Source organism: Oncorhynchus clarkii, chromosome 24 (genome assembly GCF_045791955.1).
Source record: "Oncorhynchus clarkii lewisi isolate Uvic-CL-2024 chromosome 24, UVic_Ocla_1.0, whole genome shotgun sequence".
Classification (NCBI taxonomy): Eukaryota; Metazoa; Chordata; class Actinopteri; order Salmoniformes; family Salmonidae; genus Oncorhynchus; species Oncorhynchus clarkii.
The window spans coordinates 1,711,375-1,732,296 of NC_092170.1; the positions used below are offsets into that span (position 1 = coordinate 1,711,375).

The 20,922-nt window shown below is 44.3% G+C and overlaps 1 protein-coding gene across 1 annotated transcript; it reads left to right on the plus strand.

Moving 5' to 3' along the window:
- Positions 1–911: 911 nt before the first annotated feature.
- On the plus strand, positions 912–20,235 carry LOC139382786 (ion channel TACAN-like). The gene is made up of 12 exons (XM_071126933.1): positions 912–980; positions 1,199–1,317; positions 1,436–1,555; positions 1,708–1,767; positions 1,976–2,071; positions 2,933–3,022; positions 3,564–3,629; positions 8,066–8,127; positions 8,296–8,388; positions 8,499–8,563; positions 19,398–19,466; positions 19,768–20,235. The coding sequence occupies exons 1-12, from the start codon at positions 912–914 to the stop codon at positions 19,882–19,884; spliced, it is 1,026 nt and encodes a 341-aa protein (XP_070983034.1). The 3' UTR covers positions 19,885–20,235.
- The last annotated feature ends 687 nt before the right edge of the window (positions 20,236–20,922 follow it).

The following is a 20,922-nucleotide window of genomic DNA, read 5'->3' on the forward strand; positions in this document are numbered from 1 at the left end:
CTATGTGGTGGACACAGGCTCAGAAGAGGTAGGAAGGAACAGAACACATCTCAGAGCTCTTCCAGATCTACCAACCACACAGACTGAGGCCACAGAAAATGCATAAGAGGGGGTGAAGGAGAGATAATGCTCACAGAGCCACAAGCGCGCCAAAAAAGGGATGTGAAGCCACCAGAGTGGCTGAAAGACTATGTTACTTGAAGAGAAAACATACTGCTGGGGACCATACCCAGCAAAAAGAGACTGTACCTAAGTTAATGTTCGTACTGTTTCAGGATGTGAAGTAGCGTGTTAGAGAATAACACTGGTTTCCAAATTGCATTTCAGTTATGGTTCAGTGGTTATGCATGTTGAGTTCTTGTTCATGGGAGAGGGGAAGATGTAGTAGGATGTTCCTTGGGGGTATCCGTACCTATGTATGACATGCGAGGGTTAGGTTAGTAAACATGCTGGAGCTAGAACCTCGTTGTCGTGCGTCCTTATTTTAGATAATACTACAGTCAACACTGCACTAGGACTGTTGTCCAAAACTGGTGTTAGTTGCAGAAGTAATAAATGAAGAATACGAGTTGGATTGGGAGAACGTGATGAAAGATGTGATAAACAGATAATTGCAAGAGAGAACAATGTCCATGTCAATCAAGCATATTTGTAACAAAGTCAAAGTTCACTGCCTGCCATAAACAGCCCGTGGACACGTAATACACACTCCCTGAAAACGTTTCACATTACATTGTCAGGAACATAGTTTGTTCATATAGACTCTAGCTGCTCTCTGGTAGACTTAACAGCAAGACCCTATTGACATTGCCTGTGATTTTAAGCAGAAGGCCTCTCTACCAGCCAGAGGACACAATTCCAGGAGGACACTAAGATTTCAGCAATTGGGAAACTCACAAAAGTTAGAAAATATGCCTCCAAGTTTGACAGCTGCACTGCAAGAGTGGGAAAGTCTAGAGAAAGAGTATCATCAGATTCAGGTGAGATGTCAGATCCTATTCTAATACAAATGTTATTTGTCACATGCGCCGAATACAACGGGTGTAGACTACCTTGAAACGCTTACTTAGTTACAGTGTTACATACAGTAATCACAGTGGTTCATCAAGGAAGAATCATTAGAATAGATGTAATAGGCTATACATTATTGTCAGTATCTTCTATACTGATATGATGATATTTAAAATTCCGTTACTAGGAGAGCCACCGGCTATACTTGCAGAAACTAGAGGAAGTTTCCAAGCTGCAGAGTAATTGCTCTTCGTCTATCGCCCGCCAGCGGAGTAGACTTAAGGACATGTCTCAGTTAATGAAGAAGTAAGTTAATGCACACGCATACACGCTCTCACATACACACCTTCGCTCTCCTTCTCTAAACGGTTTCATGCACCCTAACACTGTTTTTCAAGGCCCTCTATCCATCCTTTATAAACAGATGCAATAAGGAGAGACTGACAGAGGAGGATGTAAAAACCTTGGATGAAATCAAGGAGCACATCAAAGCAAGACCCAACACTTTCTTTGAAATGGAGGCTTACCTTCCAAAGAAAAATGGGTACGAGTGTCACTACATTAAAAACATTATTTCACAGGTCTCAGGGGAGGGACATGTGAAAGAGTTGTTGGCTGTTTTCCTATTCTGAGGATTTATACATTTAAAATGCCAGTTAAATAAAACAATTCTCATTCACATCTCACAAACTACAGGTTGTATCTCAATCTTGTTCTGGGCAATGTAAGCGTGACTCTTCTGAGCAAACAGTCAAAGTAAGTAGCTTCCACTTCAATGGATTTGCTAACTCTTAGAAATTTGAACATACTGTACTTCTTATCTAGTGAACCATAAACCCATTTGTCATTCTATTCCAAATGTCCCCATCAGATGGAGCTGATAATTAACAAATCATAAATCATCTTTCAACAGATGGCAACAGTGTGACTTTGCATGATTCGAAAAATGTTTCTTCCTCCTCAGATTTGCCTACAAAGATGAGTATGAGAAATTCAAGCTGTACCTCACAGTTATACTGCTCCTATTCACCTTCATGTGTTATTGCTTTGTGAGCTACAGGTAAGCTTGAATAGCTATGAACACAAACAGGTAAACAGCAAAGACCGTGACGCAACCGAGGTGCACACAAACACACACTGAAAAAATAATTACCCACAAAACACAGGTGGGAAAAGGCTACCTAAGTATAGTTCTCAATCAGAGACAACGACAGAAAGCTATCCCTGATTGAGAACCATACCCGGCCAAAAACAAAGAAATACAAAAACATAGAAAAAAGAACATAGAATACCCACCCTAGTCACACCCTGGCCTAACCAAAATAGAGAATAAAAAGCCTCTCTATGGCCAGGGCGTGACACACTTGATGGTTTTGTTGCAAAACGCTATATACTGTATCTGCCTCACACTGAGAAATAACTAGTGATGCTAGGTTTTACACAGTCAAATGTGACAAAGAACAACATTTTTTTATAAAGAACAAATACAAATGATACATTTGTGACATCAATATATATTTTTTAAATGTAAAGAAAAAAGATCAATACTTACATTTGACATTTTAGTCATTTAGCAGATGCTCTTATCCAAAATGAGCGACTTACAATTAGTACATTTATCTTAAGATAGCTAGGTGAGACAACCACATATCACAGTCAAATATACAAGATACAAACATTCCATTTCACCTTAACAATGGCTATATAGCGATTTGCAACAAAACCCATTTTAATACACATCTAAAATCTATTCATAAAAAAATCTGAGAACAGTAATACTTTGCACACACATGAAGGTACCCATAAGCAATCATGTCATTCAACCCTGTCTAGTGTCTGAATCTCTCTCTCTGTGTGAGCGTGCGTGCGTGCGTGTGTTTGTGTGCGCGCATGTTTGTTTGTGTGTCTGTACCCTGTCTAGATTTGTTGACGCAATCCTCAATTTCTTGCTGGTGTGGTACTACTGCACCCTCACCGTACGGGAGAGCATCCTCATCAGCAACGGGTCCAGGTAGGCCCGTCAGTCTTCAGACCTAATCCCTGGCTAGAGATGATACATTCTTACACTGCTCAACAACAAATTACTTTGGCAAAATAGTAACTACTGCCTCCCGAGTGGCCCAGCGGTCACTACAGACCCGGGTTCGAGACCCATGAGGCGGCGCACAATTGGCCCAGCGTCGTCCGGGTTAGGGGAGGGTTTGGCCGGCCGGGATGTCCTTGTCCCATAACGCTCTAGGGACTCCTGTTGCGGACCAGGAGCATGCACGCTGTCATGGAAGCCAGTTGTACGGTGTTTCCTCTGACACATTGGTGCGGCCGGCTTCTGGGTTAAGTGGGCAGTTTCTCAAGAAGCAGTGTGGCTTCACCTCTCCTGAGTCAGTACGGGAGTTGCAGCGATGGGATAAGACTGTAACTACCAATTGGGGAGAAGTTAAAAAAATATATATATAAAATAGTAACTACTACAGTATGATGCATTTATATAAGTATTCCCTCTTCATATTTGCCTATTCTGATTATTTTCTTGTTGTATTTGGTTAATGTTTCAGGATCAAAGGCTGGTGGGTTTTCCACCATTACGTCTCAGCCTTTCTGTCTGGAGTCATGCTGACATGGTGAGCAAACTCAGGAAGCGCTTGTTGCCAATAGTTGATCACCCACCAACCACACTGTAGGTTTTTTCATAGGAAGTTTCCATTTCAAGCAATGGTATGATAGATGGCAAACAATAGAATCCAGTTAGCATTTTCTATTCCTTGTCAATATTTTAAGTTCATTTACTGCAGTGGGCTAAATCAGGGTCACGCTTAGTGTTTCTTGGTAGTCTTAAACAAATCGACTTTGAAACAAAAGTATACACCTCACACACATGGCTATGGGTTTAAAAAAATAAGACACCTGTACCATGTCAGATATAGAGTTGAAGTGTATTCAATTTTGAGTTTGCATCCCAATATTACACTTTATATACATCACAGAAGATTGAAATATAACAAAACCGTTTGACATAGAAACACCGAATTGATTTAAATAATGTTTATTAATTACGAAATTATGAAAAATATTACTAACATTCCACCCATGAGGCCACTAGAGGACGATCTAGTCATTTGACTGCAGGAAAGGGGTACGCACTTTTCACAACACCCAAAAGTCACTTAACATACACAAGAAAATCAGCAGGAAATAAAGCAATAAAATCACATATTACATAAGTAAGTACAGTACCAGTCAAAAGTTTGGACACACCTACTCATTCAAGAGTTTTTCTTTATTTTGACTATTTTCTACATTGTAGAATAATAGTGAAGGCATCAAAACTATGAAATAACACATATGTAATCATGTAGTAACCAAAAAAGTGCAGGGCTGGGGAGTAACAGATTACAAAAAAGTGTTAAACAAATCAAAATATATTTTAGATTTTAGATACTTTAGATACTTCAAAAGTAGCATTCTCTCAACCAGCTTCACATGGAATGTTTTTCCAACAGTCTTGAAGGAGTTCCCACATATGCTGCTTTTCCTTCAATCTGCGGTCCAACTTATTCCAAACCATCTCTATTGGATTGAGGTCAGGTGATTGTGGAGGCCAGGTCATCTGATGCAGCACTCAATCACTATCCTTCTTGGTCAAATAGCCCTTAAACACCCTGGAGGTGTGTTGGGTCATTGTCTTGTGGAAAAACAAATAATCGTCCCACTAAGTGCAAACCAGATGGGACGGCTTATCGCTGCAGAATGCTGTGGTAGCCATGCTGGTTAAGTGTGCCTTGAATTCTATATAAATCACTGACAGTGTCACCAGCAAGCATCCCCACACCATCACACCTCCTCCTCCATGCTTCAGGGTGGGAACCACACATGCAGAGATCATCCATTCACCTACTCTGCATCTCACAAAGACATGGCGGTTAGAACCAAAAATATCAAATTTGGACTCATCAGACCAAAGGACAGATTTCCACCGGCCTAATATCCATTGCTCGTGTTTCTTGGCCCAAACAAGTTTCTTCTTATTGGTGTCCTTTAGTAGTGGTTTATTTGCAGTAATTTGACCATGAAGGCCTGATTCACGCAGTCTCCTCTGAATAGTTGATGTTGAGATGTTTCTGTTACTTGAACTCTGAGCTGCAATCTGAGGTGCAGTTAACTCTAATGAACTTTTCCTCTTCAGCAGAGGTAAGTCAAGGTCTTCCTTTCCTGTGGCGGGCCTCATAAGAGCCAGTTTCATCATAGCGCTTGATCGTTTTTGCGACTGCACTTGAAAAAGATTGACTGACCTTCATGTCTTAAAGTAATGATGGACTGTTTTTTCTCTTTGCTTATTTGAGCTGTTCTTGCCATAATATGGACTTGGTCTTTTACCAAATAGTGGACTTGGTCTTTTACCAAATATATTTTGATTTGTTTAACACTTTTTTGGCTACTACATGATTGCATACAGTGGGGCAAAAAAGTATTTAGTCAGCCACCAATTGTGCAAGTTCTCTCACTTAAAAAGATGAGAGAGGCCTGTAATTTCCATCATAGGTACACTTCAACTATGACAGAAAAAAAATCCAGAAAATCACATTTTAGGATTTTTTATGAATTTATTTGCAAAATATGGTGGAAAATAAGTATTTGGTCAATAACAAAAGTTTCTCAATACTTTGTTATATACCCTTTGTTGGCAATGACAGAAGTCAAACGTTTTCTGTAAGTCTTCACAAGGTTTTCACACACTGTTGCTGGTATTTTGGCCCATTCCTCCATGCAGATCTCCTCTAGAGCAGTGATGTTTTGGGGCTGTTGCTGGGCAACACGGACTTTCAACTCCCTCCAAAGATTTTCTATGGGGTTGAGATCTGGAGACTGGCTAGGCCACTCCAGAACCTTGAAATGCTTCTTATGAAGCCACTCCTTCGTTGCCTGGGCGGTGTGTCATGCTGAAAGACCCAGCCACGTTTCATCTTCAATGCCCTTGCTGATGGAAGGAGGTTTTCACTCAAAATCTCACGATACATGGCCCCATTCATTCTTTCCTTTACACGGATCAGTCGTCCTGGTCCCTTTGCAGAAAAACAGCCCCAAAGCATGATGTTTACACCCCCATGCTTCACAATAGGTATGGTGTTCTTTGGATGCAACTCAGCATTCTTTGTCCTTTTTTTACCAAAAAGTTATATTTTGGTTTCATCTGACCATATGACATTCTCCCAATCTTCTTCTGGATCATCCAAATGCTCTCTAGCAAACCTCAGATGGGCCTGGACATGTACTGGCTTAAGCAGGGGGACACGTCTGGCACTGCAGGATTTGAGTCCCTGGCGGCGTAGTGTGTTACTGATGGTAGGTTTTGTTACTTTGGTCCCAGCTCTCTGCAGGTCATTCACTAGGTCCCCCCGTGTGGTTCTGGGATTTTTGCTCACCGTTCTTGTGATCATTTTGACCCCACGTGGTGAGATCTTGCGTGGAGCCCCAGATCGAGGGAGATTATCAGTGGTCTTGTATGTCTTCCATTTCCTAATAATTGCTCCCACAGTTGATTTCTTCAAACCAAGCTGCTTACCTATGGCAGATTCAGTCTTCCCAGCCTGGTGCAGGGCTACAATTTTGTTTCTGGTGTCCTTTGACAGCTCTTTGGTCTTGGCCATAGTGGAGTTTGGAGTGTGACTGTTTGAGGTTGTGGACAGGTGTATTTTATACTGATAACAAGTTCAAACAGGTGCCATTAATACAGGTAACGAGTGGAGGACAGAGGAGCCTCTTAAAGAAGAAGTTACAGGTCTGTGAGAGCCAGAAATCTTGCTTGTTTGTAGGTGACTGTGGCAAATTAAGTGGTAAACTGTCACCAAATCACCCAAGAATGAGAGTTCTTTCGAACAGGACAGTACCTGTGTGTTTGTTTCTCCGTCCTGGTCCACCCAGGCCGTAGGCGAGGTCAAGGATAGCAGGGTTCGGTACACGAATCGGGTTCTCGGTAGGTCCAGGTCCAAACGCCAACAGGTAAGTCCAAAACAATCCAGCTCATACACGGTAAATCCAGCCAATCTCTATTATCTCTTTCTCTATTGTTCATAGATCCTTCCAGCACTCTCTCTCCCTCTTCCTGGTTTTTCTTGACCCTTTATCTGTGTGTCGGCTCCACCTTCTGAGGGTTCCCCTTGCTTCTGGGACTTGTAGTTTTGGCGGTCGGCCATTTTGTGATCTGTAGTTCTGACAGGGGTGGCCATTTTAGTGATCGGGCAGAGCCCGTTTATTAGTTCTGCTCTCACATATCTGCCATTTATCACTCGACCCCCTTCTTTGCCACAGTTACCAAATACTTATTTTCCACCATAATTTGCTAATAAATTCATTAAAAATCCTACAATGTGATTTTCAGGATTTAAAAAAATAATTTTGTATGTCATAGTTGAAGTGTACCTATGATGAAAATTACAGGCCTCTCTCATCTTTTTAAGTGGGAGAACTTGCACAATTGGTGGCTGACTAAATACTTTTTTGCCCCACTGTATGTGTTATTTCATAGTTTTGATGTCTTCACTATTATTCTACAATGTAGAAAATAGTAAAAATGAAGAAAAACCCTTGAATGAATAGTTGTGTCCAAACTTTTGACTGGTGCTGTATATAAAAGTGCAAAACACAAGGACAGACTGACCAGGGAAGTGAACTAGACAGAAGATAAAAGCTAAGACAACAGAGAATCTGAGTAAGCCTGTGTGAAGGTATGAATAGGTGTATGGATTGTGGGGTCCTGACGTGGCGAGGGAGTTCCAGAGTTGGGGAACTACAGTTCTAAAAGCCTGGTCTCCCATGGAGAGGAGCGTGGTGTGAAGGATGGTGAGGAGGCCAGCGTCCGAGGAGTGCAGTGAACAGGTGGGAGTGTAGGGATGCAGGAGGACAGTAAGGTATGTGGGCGCCAGTCCATTGAGTGCTTTGTAGGTGAGCATTAGCAATATAAAGATGATCCTGTATTAAACTGTTAGGAGGTGAAGTTCAACAGTATACAGTATATAATATAGTACACTGTATTTAAAAGTCATTGTCTGATGTCTCTTAGGCCTGATGGATACCTGTACCAGAATTTCAGGAACCAATTCCTCGCCTACTCTTTGTATCAAAGTAAGCTTTCGTACTTAAAAAACAAGGAATACATTAGTGTTACAACAATTACAAGTAATTGTCTAGTTAAAAAAATATGTCAACCACTTCTTTGTGTGTGTGTGTGTGTGTGTGTGTGTGTGTGTGTGTGTGTGTGTGTGTGTGTGTGTGTGTGTGTGTGCATCACAGGCATCGTTCACTGTATGCAGTACTACTATCAAAGCGGCTGTCTGTACAGACTAAGAACCCTGGGAGAAAGACACAACATGGACCTGACTGTGGGTGAGACACAATGTAATAATTACAATGACCCTCCATGTTATAGCTACATAGTTACAGATACATTTGAGATACATTTGTTTACGTCTACGCTGTGTCCATCTATCTTTTAGAAGGATTTCAGTCCTGGATGTGGCAAGGGCTGACATTTCTTCTGCCCTTCCTGTTTTTTGGTCATGTGAGTATGCGATCTGGCTGTGTGATTCCTCTCAGCTCAGCATTAGTTGATCTGGAGTTAGTTTGCTTATGTAATGCTGAGTCACACTGAGGCTACTTTGTTGTTACATAGGGATTGCATAATAAATCACACATACAGTGCCTACAAAATGTAATCACACCCCTTGACTTTTCTCAACATTTTGTTGTTTTACAAAGTGGGATTAAAATGGATTTCATTGTCATTTTTGGTAAATCTACACACAAAAATGTGAACATTTATAAAAATGTCAAATAAAACACATCTTGATTATATAAATCAAATGTTATTGGTCAAATTGTGTTTCTAGCTCCAACAGTGCAGTAATACCTAACAATACAATATGCACAAATCCCCAAAATAAAAAAAGGAATAATTATGAGGATGAGCAATGTTAGAGTCCAGAATATAAATATATACAGTTGAAGTCGGAAGTTTACATACACCTTAGCCAAATACATTGTTTTTCATAATTCCTGACATTTAATCCTAGTAAAGATCACCACTTCTTTTTAAGAATGTGAAATGTCAGAATAATAGTTGAGAGTGATTTACTTAAGCTTTTATTTCTTTCATCACATTCCAAGTGGATCAGAAGTTTACATACATTCAATTAGTGTTTGGTAGCATTACCTTTAAATTGTTTAACTTGGGTGAAACGTGTCGGGTAGTCTTCCACAAGCTTCCCGCAATTAAGTTGGGTGAATTTTGGCCAATTCCTCCTGACAGAGCTGGTGTAACTGAGTCAGGTTTGTAGGCCTCCTTGCTCGCACACGCTTTTACAGTTCTGCCCACAAATTGTCTATAGGATTGAGGTCGGGGCTTTGTGATGGCACTCCAATACCTTGACTTGGTTGTCTTTCAGCTATTTTGCAACAACTTTGGAAGTATGCTTGGGGTCATTGTCCATTTGGAAGACCCATTTGTGACCAAGCTTTAACTTCCTGACTGATGTCTTGAGATGTTGCTTCAATATATCCAAGTAATTTTCTTCCTCATGAGGCCATCTATTTTGTGAAGTGCACCAGTCCCTCCTGCAGCAAAGCTCCCCCATAACAAGATGCTGTCACCCCCGTGCTTCATGGTTGGGATGGTGTTCTTCGGCTTGCAAGCCTCCCCCTTTTTCCTACAAACATAACGATGGTCATTAACAGTTCTATTTTTGTTTCATAAGACCAGAGGACACTTCTCCAAAAAGTTCAATCTTTGTCCCCATGTGCAGTTGCAAACCGTAGTCTGGCTTTTTATGGCGGTTTTGGAGCAGTGGCTTCTTCCTTGCTGAGTGGCCTTTCAGCTTATGTCAATATTGGACTTGTTCTACTGTGGATAAAGATACTTTTGTACCTGTTTCCTCCAACATCTTCACAAGGTCCTTTGCTGTTGTTCTGGGATTGATTTGTACTTTCCCACCAAAGTGCGTTCATCTCTAGGAGACAGAACACGTCTCCTTCCTGAGCGGTATGACGGCTGCGTGGTCCCATGGTGTTTATACTTGCGTACTATTGTTTGTACAGGTGAACATGGTACCTTCAGGCGTTGTGAGTTGTGGAGGTCTACAATATTTTTTCTGAGGTCTTGGTTGATTTATTTTTATTTTCCCATGATGTCAAGCATAGAGGCACTGAGTTTGAAGGTAGGCCTTGAAATACATCCACAGGTACACCTCCAATTGACTCAAATGATGTTAATTAGCCAATCAGAAGCTTCTAAAGCCATGACATAATTTTCTGGAATTTTCCAAGCTGTTTAAAGGCACAGTCAACTAAGTGTATGTAAACTTCTGACCCCCTGGAATTGTGATACAGTGAGTTATAAGTTAAATAATCTGTCTGTATGTAACGTTCTGAGTGTAGTGGGTGAGAAGTCAGGCGCAGGAAGCAGAGAGTTCAGGGGAGTGCTAATTTAATGCACAAAAACGGCGAACATAAGCCAACCCCATGAAAACACAGGGCGTATAACAAAACAAACGCCCCAAACAGGGGGACTTAAACTGTCCAGCAAAACCCACGAAATGGGAAAACACGTAACCCACAGACGTGCACACAAGTTTACACAAAACAGAAGGTCACAATAATTAATCCCGCACAAGGAACCAGGCGGGCCGGCTGACTAATAAAGCCTCACTAATTATACCCAACTCAAAACAGGTGCACTCAATAAACACATAAGGAAGGGGAGGAAATAATCAGTGGCGGCTAGTAGGCCGGCTACGACGACCGCCGAGCGCCACCCGAACGGGAAGGGGAGCCACCTTCGGTCGGAGTCGTGACAGTACCCCCCCCCTTGACGCGCGGCTCCCGCAGCGCGCCGACACCGGCCTCGAGGTCGACCCGGAGGATGAGGCGCAGGGCGATCTGGATGGAGGCGATGGAAATCCCTCAACATTGACGGATCCAAAATGTCCCCCACCAGTACCCAGCACCTCTCTTCCGGACCGTACCCCTCCCAGTCCACGGGGTACTGCAGGCCCTTCACCCGGCGTCTCGAGTCCAGAATGGCCCGTATCGTATACGCCGGGGACCCCTCACCGTCCTATAGGGGACCAGCTACCACCGGCCTGAGGAGAGACACATGAAATGAGGGTTTAATACGATAATAGGAAGGGAGTTGTAATCGATAACACACCTCGTTTATTCTCCTTAGGACTTTGAAAGGCCCTACACACTGCGGCCCAAGCTTCCGGCAGGGCAAGCGGAGGGGCAGGTTTCGGGTCGAGAGCCAGACCCTGTCCCCCGGTACAAACACGGGGGCCTCACTGCGGTGGCGGTCAGCACTCTTTTTCTGCCGTCCACTAGCTTGTTGAAGGGATTCCTGGACGGCCCTCCAGGTCTCTTTGGAGCGCTGCACCAATTCCTCCACCGCAGGAGCCTCGGTCTGGCTCGGATGCCACGGTGCCAGGACCGGCTGGTACCCCAACACACACTCAACATTAGTAGAGGAGTGGCGTAGTGAGTTCTGGGCCATTTCGGGGATGTATCTCGCCCACTCCCCTGGCCGGTCCTGGCAGTACGACCGCAGAAACCTACCCACCTCCTGGTTTACTCTCTCCACCTGCCCATTACTTTCGGGGTGATAACCGGAGGTCAGGCTGACCGAGACCCCCAGACGCTCCATGAACGCCCTCCATACTCGGGACGTGAACTGGGGGCCCCGATCAGAAACGATGTCCTCCGGCACCCCGTAGAGCCGGAAGACGTGGGTGAATAATGCCTCCACAGTCTGCAGGGCTGTAGGGATACCGGGCAACGGGAGGAGATGGCAGGACTTAGAGAACCGATCCACAATCACCAGAACCGTGGTGTTCCCCTGAGACGGGGGAAGATCGGTCAGGAAATCTACGGATAGATGTGACCATGGCCGTTGTGGAACGGGGAGGGGTTGTAACTTCCCTCTAGGAAGGTGCCTAGGAGCCTTACTCTGGGCGCATACCGAACAGGAGGAGACATAAACCTTAACGTCCCTAGCCAAGGTAGGCCACCAATACCTCCCCCGAAGGCTCCCCATTGTCCTCCTCACCCCAGGGTGACCCGAGGAAGGTAGGACGTGAGCCCACTGTATCAGTTGGTCCCGAACACCGAGCGGCACGTACTTCCGCCCCGCCGGACACTGAGGAGGCGCGGGTTCAGCCCGTAACGCCCGCTCGATGTCCGAGTCCACCTCCCATACCACTGGTGCTATCAGCTTTGAGGCGGGAAGGATGGGAGTAGGTTCGGTGGACCTATCCTCCGGGTCATAAAGGCGGGACAGTGCGTCCGCCTTCACGTTCTGGGAGCCCGGTCTATACGATAAAGTGAACCGGAATCGGGTGAAAAATATGGCCCACCTTGCCTGACGCGGGTTCAGTCTCCTAGCTGCCCGAATATACTCCAGATTTTGGTGGTCGGTCCAGATGAGAAAGGGGTGCTTAGCCCCCTCAAGCCAGTGTCTCCACACCTTCAGAGCCCTGACAACCGCTAAGAACTCCCGGTCCCCCACATCATAGTTACGCTCCGCTGGGCTGAGCTTCCTCGAGAAGAAAGTGCAGGGGCGGAGTTTTGGTGGCGTACCCGAGCGCTGTGATAGCACGGCACCCACCCCAGCCTCGGACGCGTCCACCTCCACTATGAATGCTAGAGAGGGGTCCGGATGCGCCAACACGGGTGCATCCGTGAACAGCGCCTTCAACTTGTTGAAAGCTCCGTCCACCTCTGCTGACCACCGCAACCGCACCGGGCCCCCCTTCAGAAGTGAGGTACTTGGAGCCGCTATCTGGCCAAAACCCCAGATAAACCTCCGGTAGTAGTTGGCAAAACCCAAAAACCACTGCACCTCTTTTACCGTGGTCGGAGTCGGCCAATTACGCACGGCCTTACTGCGGTCACCCTCCATCTCCACCCCCGAGCTGAAAAACCCAGAAAGGAGACGTCTCGTTTGGAGAACACACACTTCTCAGCCTGTATAGGTTATGCTCCAGCAGTCTACCAAGCACCCTGCGTACCAGAGACACATGCGCGGCGTGAGTGGCTGAGTAGATCAGAATGTCATCGATATAAACAACCACTCCCTGCCCGTGCAGGTCCCTGAGAATCTTGTCTACAAAGGATTGGAAAACGGCTGGAGCATTCTTTAACCCATACGGCATGACGCAGTACTCCTAGTGGCCCGATGTGGTACTAAATGCGGTTTTCCACTCGTCTCCCTTCCGAATACGCACCAGGCTATACGCGCTCCTGAGATCCAATTTTGTGAAGAACTGTGCTCCCTGAAATGATTCCACTGCCGTAGCAATGAGAGGTAGTGGGTAGCTGAACCCCACTGTGATGGCATTTAGACCTCTATAATCAATACACGGACGCAAACCTCCCTCCTTTTTCTTCACAAAAAAGAAACTAGAGAAGACGGGTGAGATGGAGGACCGAATGTACCCCTGTCCCAGAGACTCCGTGATATATGTCTCCATAGCCAACGTCTCCTCTTGGGACAATGGGTACACGTGACTCTTGGGAAGCGCAGCGTCTACCTGGAGATCTATCGCACAATCCCTTCCCGGTCGATGTGGTGGTAATTTAGTCACCTTCTTTTTACTGAAAGCGATTGCCAAATCGGCATACTCGGGGGGAATGCACACCGTGGGACCCTGGTCTGGACTCTCCACCGATGTGGCACCGATGGAAACTCCCAGACACCTTCCAGAACACTCCTCTGACCACCCCTGGAGAACCCCCTGTCTCCACGAAATTTTAGGATTGTGCCGGGCCAGCCAGGGAATCCCTAGCACCACTGGAAACGCAGGTGAATCAATAATGTAGAGACTGATACGCTCCCTATGATTCCCCTGCGTTACCATGTCCAGTGGAACCGTGGTCTCCCTGACCACCCCTGACCCTAATGGCCGGCTATCTAGGGAGTGCACGGGAAAGGGAGAATCTATCGGCACAAGCGGAACACCTAATTTAATAGCGAGTCCGCGATCCATAAAGTTCCCAGCTGCGCCTGAATCGACTAGCGCCCTATGCTGGGAAGAGGGGAAAAATTTAAGAAAAAAAATCCAGACGAACATGTGACCAACAGGGGGTTCTGGGTGAGTTTGGTGCTGACTCACCTGGGGTGATCGAGAAATGTTCCGCCTGCCATCTCGACTCCCAGACGGACCCCCCCCAGCACCGATCGGCCGTGTGTCCTCTCCGACCACAGCTGGTGCAGAGGGAGCCTCCTCCTCCGGTACCCCTCGGCACAGTCCCTCCCAACTCCATCGGAACGGGAGTGGAGGTGCTGGGCGGTGGAACACACAGGACCCTCTCCGAACGCCCGCGGGCAGCCAGCAGATTGTCCAGTCGGATGGACATGTCAATCAGCTCATCCAGGGAAAGAGCGGTGTCCCGACACGCTAGCTCCCTGCGGACGTCCTCCCGGAGACTACACCGGTAGTGGTCGATAAGGGCCCTGTCGTTCCACCCAGATCCTGCTGCCAAGGTCCGGAACTCCAATGCGTAATCCTGGGCGCTCCTCTTCTCCTGCCGGAGATGGAATAATCGTTCTCCGGGTAGTGCTCCTTCGCTGAGTCTGGGCCATTCCAGACTGCGTTCGCCCACTCCAGAGCACGACCCGTGAGGCAGGAGATGAGGATACTCACCCTCTCCGCTCCCTAGGGAGTGGGTCTGACGGTGGCCAGGTACAGTTCCAGCTGGAGTAAGAACCCCTGGCACCCCGACGCCGCTCCATCATAGACCCTCGGGAGCGTAAGACGGAGGGTGCTGGAGTCGGGAGATGGGGAGTCCTGAGGTGGGGAGCCGAAGGTGGAGAGAGGAGACCACTTCTCTCCCATCGGTCCATTCTCTCCATCACCTGATCCATAGCCGTTCCGATCCGATGGAGAACGGTGGTATGATGTAGAACCCTTTCCTCCATCGATGGGAGGGGATTGGCTGTTGCTCCTGCTGACTCCATTCCTCAGGGTGCGGGATTCTGTAACGTTCTGAGTGTAGTGGGTGAGAAGTCAGGTGCAGGAAGCAGAGAGTTCAGGGGAGTGCTAATTTAATGCACAAAAACGGCGAACATAAGCCAACCCCACGAAAACACAGGGCGTATAACAAAACAAACGCCCCAAACAGAGGGACTTAAACTGTCCAGCAAAACCCACGAAATGGGAAAACACGTAACCCACAGACGTGCACACAAGTTTACACAAAACAGAAGGTCACAATAATTAATCCCGCACAAGGAACCAGGCGGGCCGGCTGACTAATAAAGCCTTACTAATTATACCCAACTCAAAACAGGTGCACTCAATAAACACATAAGGAGGGGGAGGAAATAATCAATGGCAGCTAGTAGGCCGGCGACGACGACCACCGAGCGCCACCCGAACGGGAAGGGGAGCCACCTTCGGTCGGAGTCGTGACACTGTAAACAATTGTTGGAAAATTTACTGGTGTCATGCACAAAGTAGATGTCCTAACCGACTTGCCAAAACTATAGTTTGTTGACAAGAAATTTGTGGAGTGGTTGAAAAACGAGTTTTAATGACTAAGTGTATGTAAACTTCCGACTTCAATTGTATGTGTATGATGTGTATGTATAGACATTACGGGCAATATATGAATAGAAAAGATGTGTACAGCAGTAGTTATATAGGATGAACCTTGACTAAAATATAGTATATGTCATGTTCTGACCCTAGTTCTTGTGTTATTTGTTTTTTTAGTTGGTCAGGACGTGAGTTCGGTGGGCATTCTATGTTTTGTGTTTCTAGGTTGGTTTTCTGTGTTCGGCCTAGTATGGTTCTCAATCAGAGGCAGGTGTTGTTAGTTGTCTCTGATTGAGAATCATACTTAGCCTGGGTTTCACTGTTGTTTTGTGGGTGATTGTTTCCGGGTCTGTGTTTGTTCTCCACACGGTACTGTTTCGGTTTTGTTCACGTTTATTGTTTTGTATTCATTGAGTTTTCAGTTCATGTTTTTAAATAAACAACCATGGACACTTACCACGCCGCAGCTTGGTCCGATCCTTGCTACACCTCTTCAGATGAAGAGGAGGAAAACCTTTACAGTATATACAGTGGGGCAAAAAAGTATTTAGTCAGCCACCAATTGTGCAAGTTCTCCCACTTAAAAAGATGAGAGGCCTGTAATTTTCATCATAGGTACACTTCAACTATGACAGACAAAATGAGAAGAAAAAAAAATCCAGAAAATCACATTGTAGGATTTTTAATGAATTTATTTGCAAATTATGGTGGAAAATAAGTATTTGGTCAATAACAAAAGTTTATCTCAATATTTTGTTATTCAAACGTTTTCTGTAAGTCTTCACAAGGTTTTCACACACTGTTGCTGGTATTTTGGCCCATTCCTCCATTCAGATCTCCTCTAGAGCAGTGATGTTTTGGGGCTGTTGCTGGGCAACACAAACTTTCAACTCCCTCCAAAGATTTTCTATGGAGTTGAGATCTGGAGACTGGCTAGGCCACTCGAGGTCCTTGAAATGCCTCTTACGAAGCCACTCCTTTGTTGCCCGGGCGGTGTGTTTGGGATCATTGTCATGCTGAAAGACCCAGCCATGTTTCATCTTCAATGCCCTTGCTGATGGTAGGCTTTGTAACTTTGGTCCCAGCTCTCTGCAGGTCATTCACTAGGTCCCCCCGTGTGGTTCTGGGATTTTTGGGTGAGATCTTGCATGGAGCCCCAGATCGATTGAGATTATCAGTGGTCTTGTATGTCTTCCATTTCCTAATAATTGCTCCCACAGTTGATTTCTTCAAACCAAGCTGCTTACCTATTGCAGATTCAGTCTTCCCAGGCTGGTGCAGGTCTACGAATTTGTTTCTGGTGTTCTTTGACAGCTCTTTGGTCTTGGCCATATTGGAGTTTGGAGTGTGACTGTTTGAGGTTGTGGACAGGTGTCTTTTATACTGATAACAAGTTCAAACAGGTGCCATTAATACAGGTAACGAGTGGAGGACAAAGGAGCCTCTTAAAGAAGAAGTTACAGGTCTGTGAGAGCCAGAAATCTTGCTTGTTTGTAGGTGACCAAATACTTATTTTCCACCATAATTTGCTAAGAAATTCATTAAAAATCCTACACTGTGATTTTCTGGATTTTCTTTCTCATTTTGCCTGTCATAGTTGACGTGTACCTATGATGAAAATTACAGGCCTCTCTCATCTTTTTAAGTGGGAGAACTTGCACAATTGGTGGCTGACTAAATACTTTTTTGCCCCACTGTACATATGAAGAGGGTAAAACTGTGTGCCAACATTATTAAAGTTACCAGTGTTCAATGACTATGTACATAGGGCAGCAAGTATTCACCCCCCTAAGACAATGCATTAGAAACATATTTGGCAGTAATTACAACTGTGGCTATTTTTTGGTAAGTATAGTGACACAGACCCAGATGCAGACACAGGAGGCAGACAGTTCGAGTCTCTGATATTTATTGAACAACAAGGGGCAGGCAAAAGGCAGGTTGAGGACAGGCAAAAGTTAATAAACCAGGTCAGAGTTCCAAATGGTACAGGCCGGCAGGCAGGCTCGAGGTCAGGGCAGGCGGGCTTAGTCTCAGGGCAGGCAAGAGGTCAGAACTAGGAGGACTAGGAAAAACACACTGGTAAGCTTGCCAAGACAAGACGAACTGGCAACAGAACAGGGAACATGGGTATAAATACACTGGGGATAATGGGGAAGATGGGCAACACCTGGAGGGGGTGGAGACAAGCACAAAGACAGGTGAAACAGATCAGGGTGTGACAGGTAAGTGTCTAAGAGCTTTGCACACCAGGATTGTACAATATTTGCCCATTATTCTTTTAAAAATTCTTCAAGCTCTGTTAAGTTGGTTGTTGATCATTGCTAAACAAAGACATGTTTAAGGTTTGCCATAGATTTTCAAGCTGATTTTTAGTTACAACTGTAACTAGGCCACTCAGGAAACTTTAAAGTCATCTTGGTAAGATTTTTTACGAATTGTAACATTTAACGTCATCCAGTGTAGATTTGGCCTTGTGTTTTAGGTTATTGTCCTGCTGAAAGGTGATTATTTGTCTCCCAGTGTCTGTTGTAAAGAAGACTGAAGCAGGTTTTCTTCTAAGATTTTGCCTGTGCTTAGCAGCCACCACCATGCTTGAAAATATGAAGAATGGTACTCAGTGATGTTTTGTGTTGGATTTGCCCAAACAAATCAGGACAAAAAGTTGATTTCTTCGTCTCATTTTTTTGCAGCATTACTTAAGTTCCTTGTTGCAAACAGGATGCATGTTTTTGAAAATGTTTATTATGTACAGACTTTTCACTCTGTCATTTAGGTTAGTATTGGTGGAGTAACTACAATGTTGTTGTTCCATCCTCAGTTTTCTCATATCACAACCATTGGCATGGTGAAATCCTTGAGCAGTTTCCTTCCTCTCCGGCAACTGAGTTAGGAAGGTATCTTTATAGTGACTGGGTGTATTGATTCACCATCCCAAGCCTAATTAATAACTTCACAATGCTCAAAGGGCTTCTTTTTTTTCTTTTTTTTTTACACATCTACCAATTGGTGCCCTTCTTTGCAAGGCATTGAAAAACCTCCCTGGTCTTTGTGGCGGAATCTGTGCTTGAAATTCACTGCTCGAATTAGATATTTGTATGTGTGTGGTACAGAGATGGGGTAGTTATTCATTAATAGTGGTTTTCATGATTTTCTTTAACGCAGAATAAGTCCATGCAACTTATTCTGTGATTTGTTAAGCACAGTTAAACTCCTGAACTTATTTAGGCTTGCCATAAGAAAGGGGTTCAATACTTATTAACTCAAGACATTTCAGTTGAATTTACTCATGATTTTAACATTTTCTTCAAACAAAATTCCACTTTGACATTATGGGGTATTGTGTGTAGGCCAGTGACACAAAGTCTCAATTTAATCCATTTAAAATTCAGGCTGCAACACAACAACATTTGGAAAAAGTCAAGGGGTGTGAATACTTTCTGAAGGCACTGTAAATCTTCAGTCATATTGTAGAATTATGCTTTATCATGTTTTAGTGGCTCCTGAACCAGACCTGGGTTTCAAACTTGAAATAATTATTTCAAATACTTTATCTGTGCCTGTTAACTTGCCTGGCTTAATAAACAAATAGAAAAGTCCTAAAACTGCTAACCCTGCCCATCGGGAACTCCAGGCAGGCTCAAGCATGTGTTCAAACTATTTTTATCAAGTATTTTTCAAATATTTGAACCCAGGTCTGCCCTGAACATTTTGTTGACCTAGCACTTGGTATTGTGTGTGTGTGTGTCTGCGTGCATACGTGTGTATTACTTAATGTGTGTGTGTGAAACGTGATGTTTTGTGTTGCAGTTTTGGCAACTCTACAACGGACTCTCTCTGTTCAGGATGGCTCGGCTCCCAGACTGTCAAGAGTGGCAGGTCAGTGTGCCCCCAGACAGCTTTCCTGATAGACATATTCTTTGCTCCATTCACCCCCTAAAGTGATTCAGTTGATAATGATAAAGAGGGCCTCATGTCTTAGCAATGTTAATGTGTGAACAGGGCATGGGGCTTGTACATAAAAATGTTGATTTATTTATTAAACGTATTACGCCCTTTAGATTATAGTCTCCCATCCATAAAAGCAGACAACAAGCCATCCAGTTTTCTATTATATAATTATAAAAAAGTTGTCTTCCCCATCTTATGCCAGTATTCACAATTTCTGGTGTCATTCTAGGTCTCAATGTGTGGAATCTCTTTCCTCATTCTGTTCATGGGCAACTTCCTCACTACTGTTGCAGTAGTCCGCACCAAGCTCAAGAGCAAGGACCAGACAAAATCCAAGGGTCAGTGAGATGAAGAGGATACACAGAAACTGCATCCGCTGGTTCATCCTATAGGAGCTTCTCCGGAACATTTCTATAATCATGGCTTATTTACTAGTGACAGAGGATCATGGGCAGTATTCAATGATCCCCAACTTTAGTTGCTTTGGGGTTGCTACTGTATAGATTTGTGATTTGGATAAATATAAAGATAGTTTCTGCTCAATATAATAATGGCACAGCAGTTTAGGGTGTGACTTAGACATTTCAGAATAATTTCTACTAAATTAAAAGGACAGCAGAATAGTCCGTGTGATTGTGCAATAACATGGCCTCTTATTGCTAAAATAATAAATGATATACTGTGGACCTATCTCATACCCCATCTTCAGGTGTGTGTGTGTGAGATACCACAAGGCTTGACAAATTTATTGATTCCATGGATATCATCCCATAAGGTACAGGTCTGTGCTACACTGCTATCTGTTCTTGGTACTATCAACAATCAAAATACACTTTATTTAACTAGGCAAGACAGTTAAGAACAAATTCATATTTACAATGACTGCCTACCCGGGGAACAGTGGGTTAACTTCCTTGTTCAGGGGCAGTATAACCCAGTTTAGGGATTTGAGCTTGCAACCTTTCAGTTACTAGTCCAATGCTCTAACCACTAGGCTACCCGCCTTAATCTTTCATTATGCGAGGATACCTTCAATATGACTGAAGGTAACTTGTTTCAGGGATGTGCAGACAGTTTGTACTATTGGGTGGATTACATAACCTTGACTCCTGGCCCACTGCACTGTGATCTGTGTTGTACTATTCCAGTTATATGTGCACGTCATTAGGTAATGTCTTTATGGACTAGTCCATTTCTTAAAATGTGTATTCTTCAAAGTGAGATACTCAGAAAATATCGTGAATAAGCAAATAAGTATAGTTAATTTAATTGTTAGACAAAAAATAATGGGTGATTCTATGGTGTCTTTTTGTACACGTGATCTGACCTTTTCAACCGATAGATTGTCGTGACTTGTACATCAATTTTTTCACTCTTGAGTAGT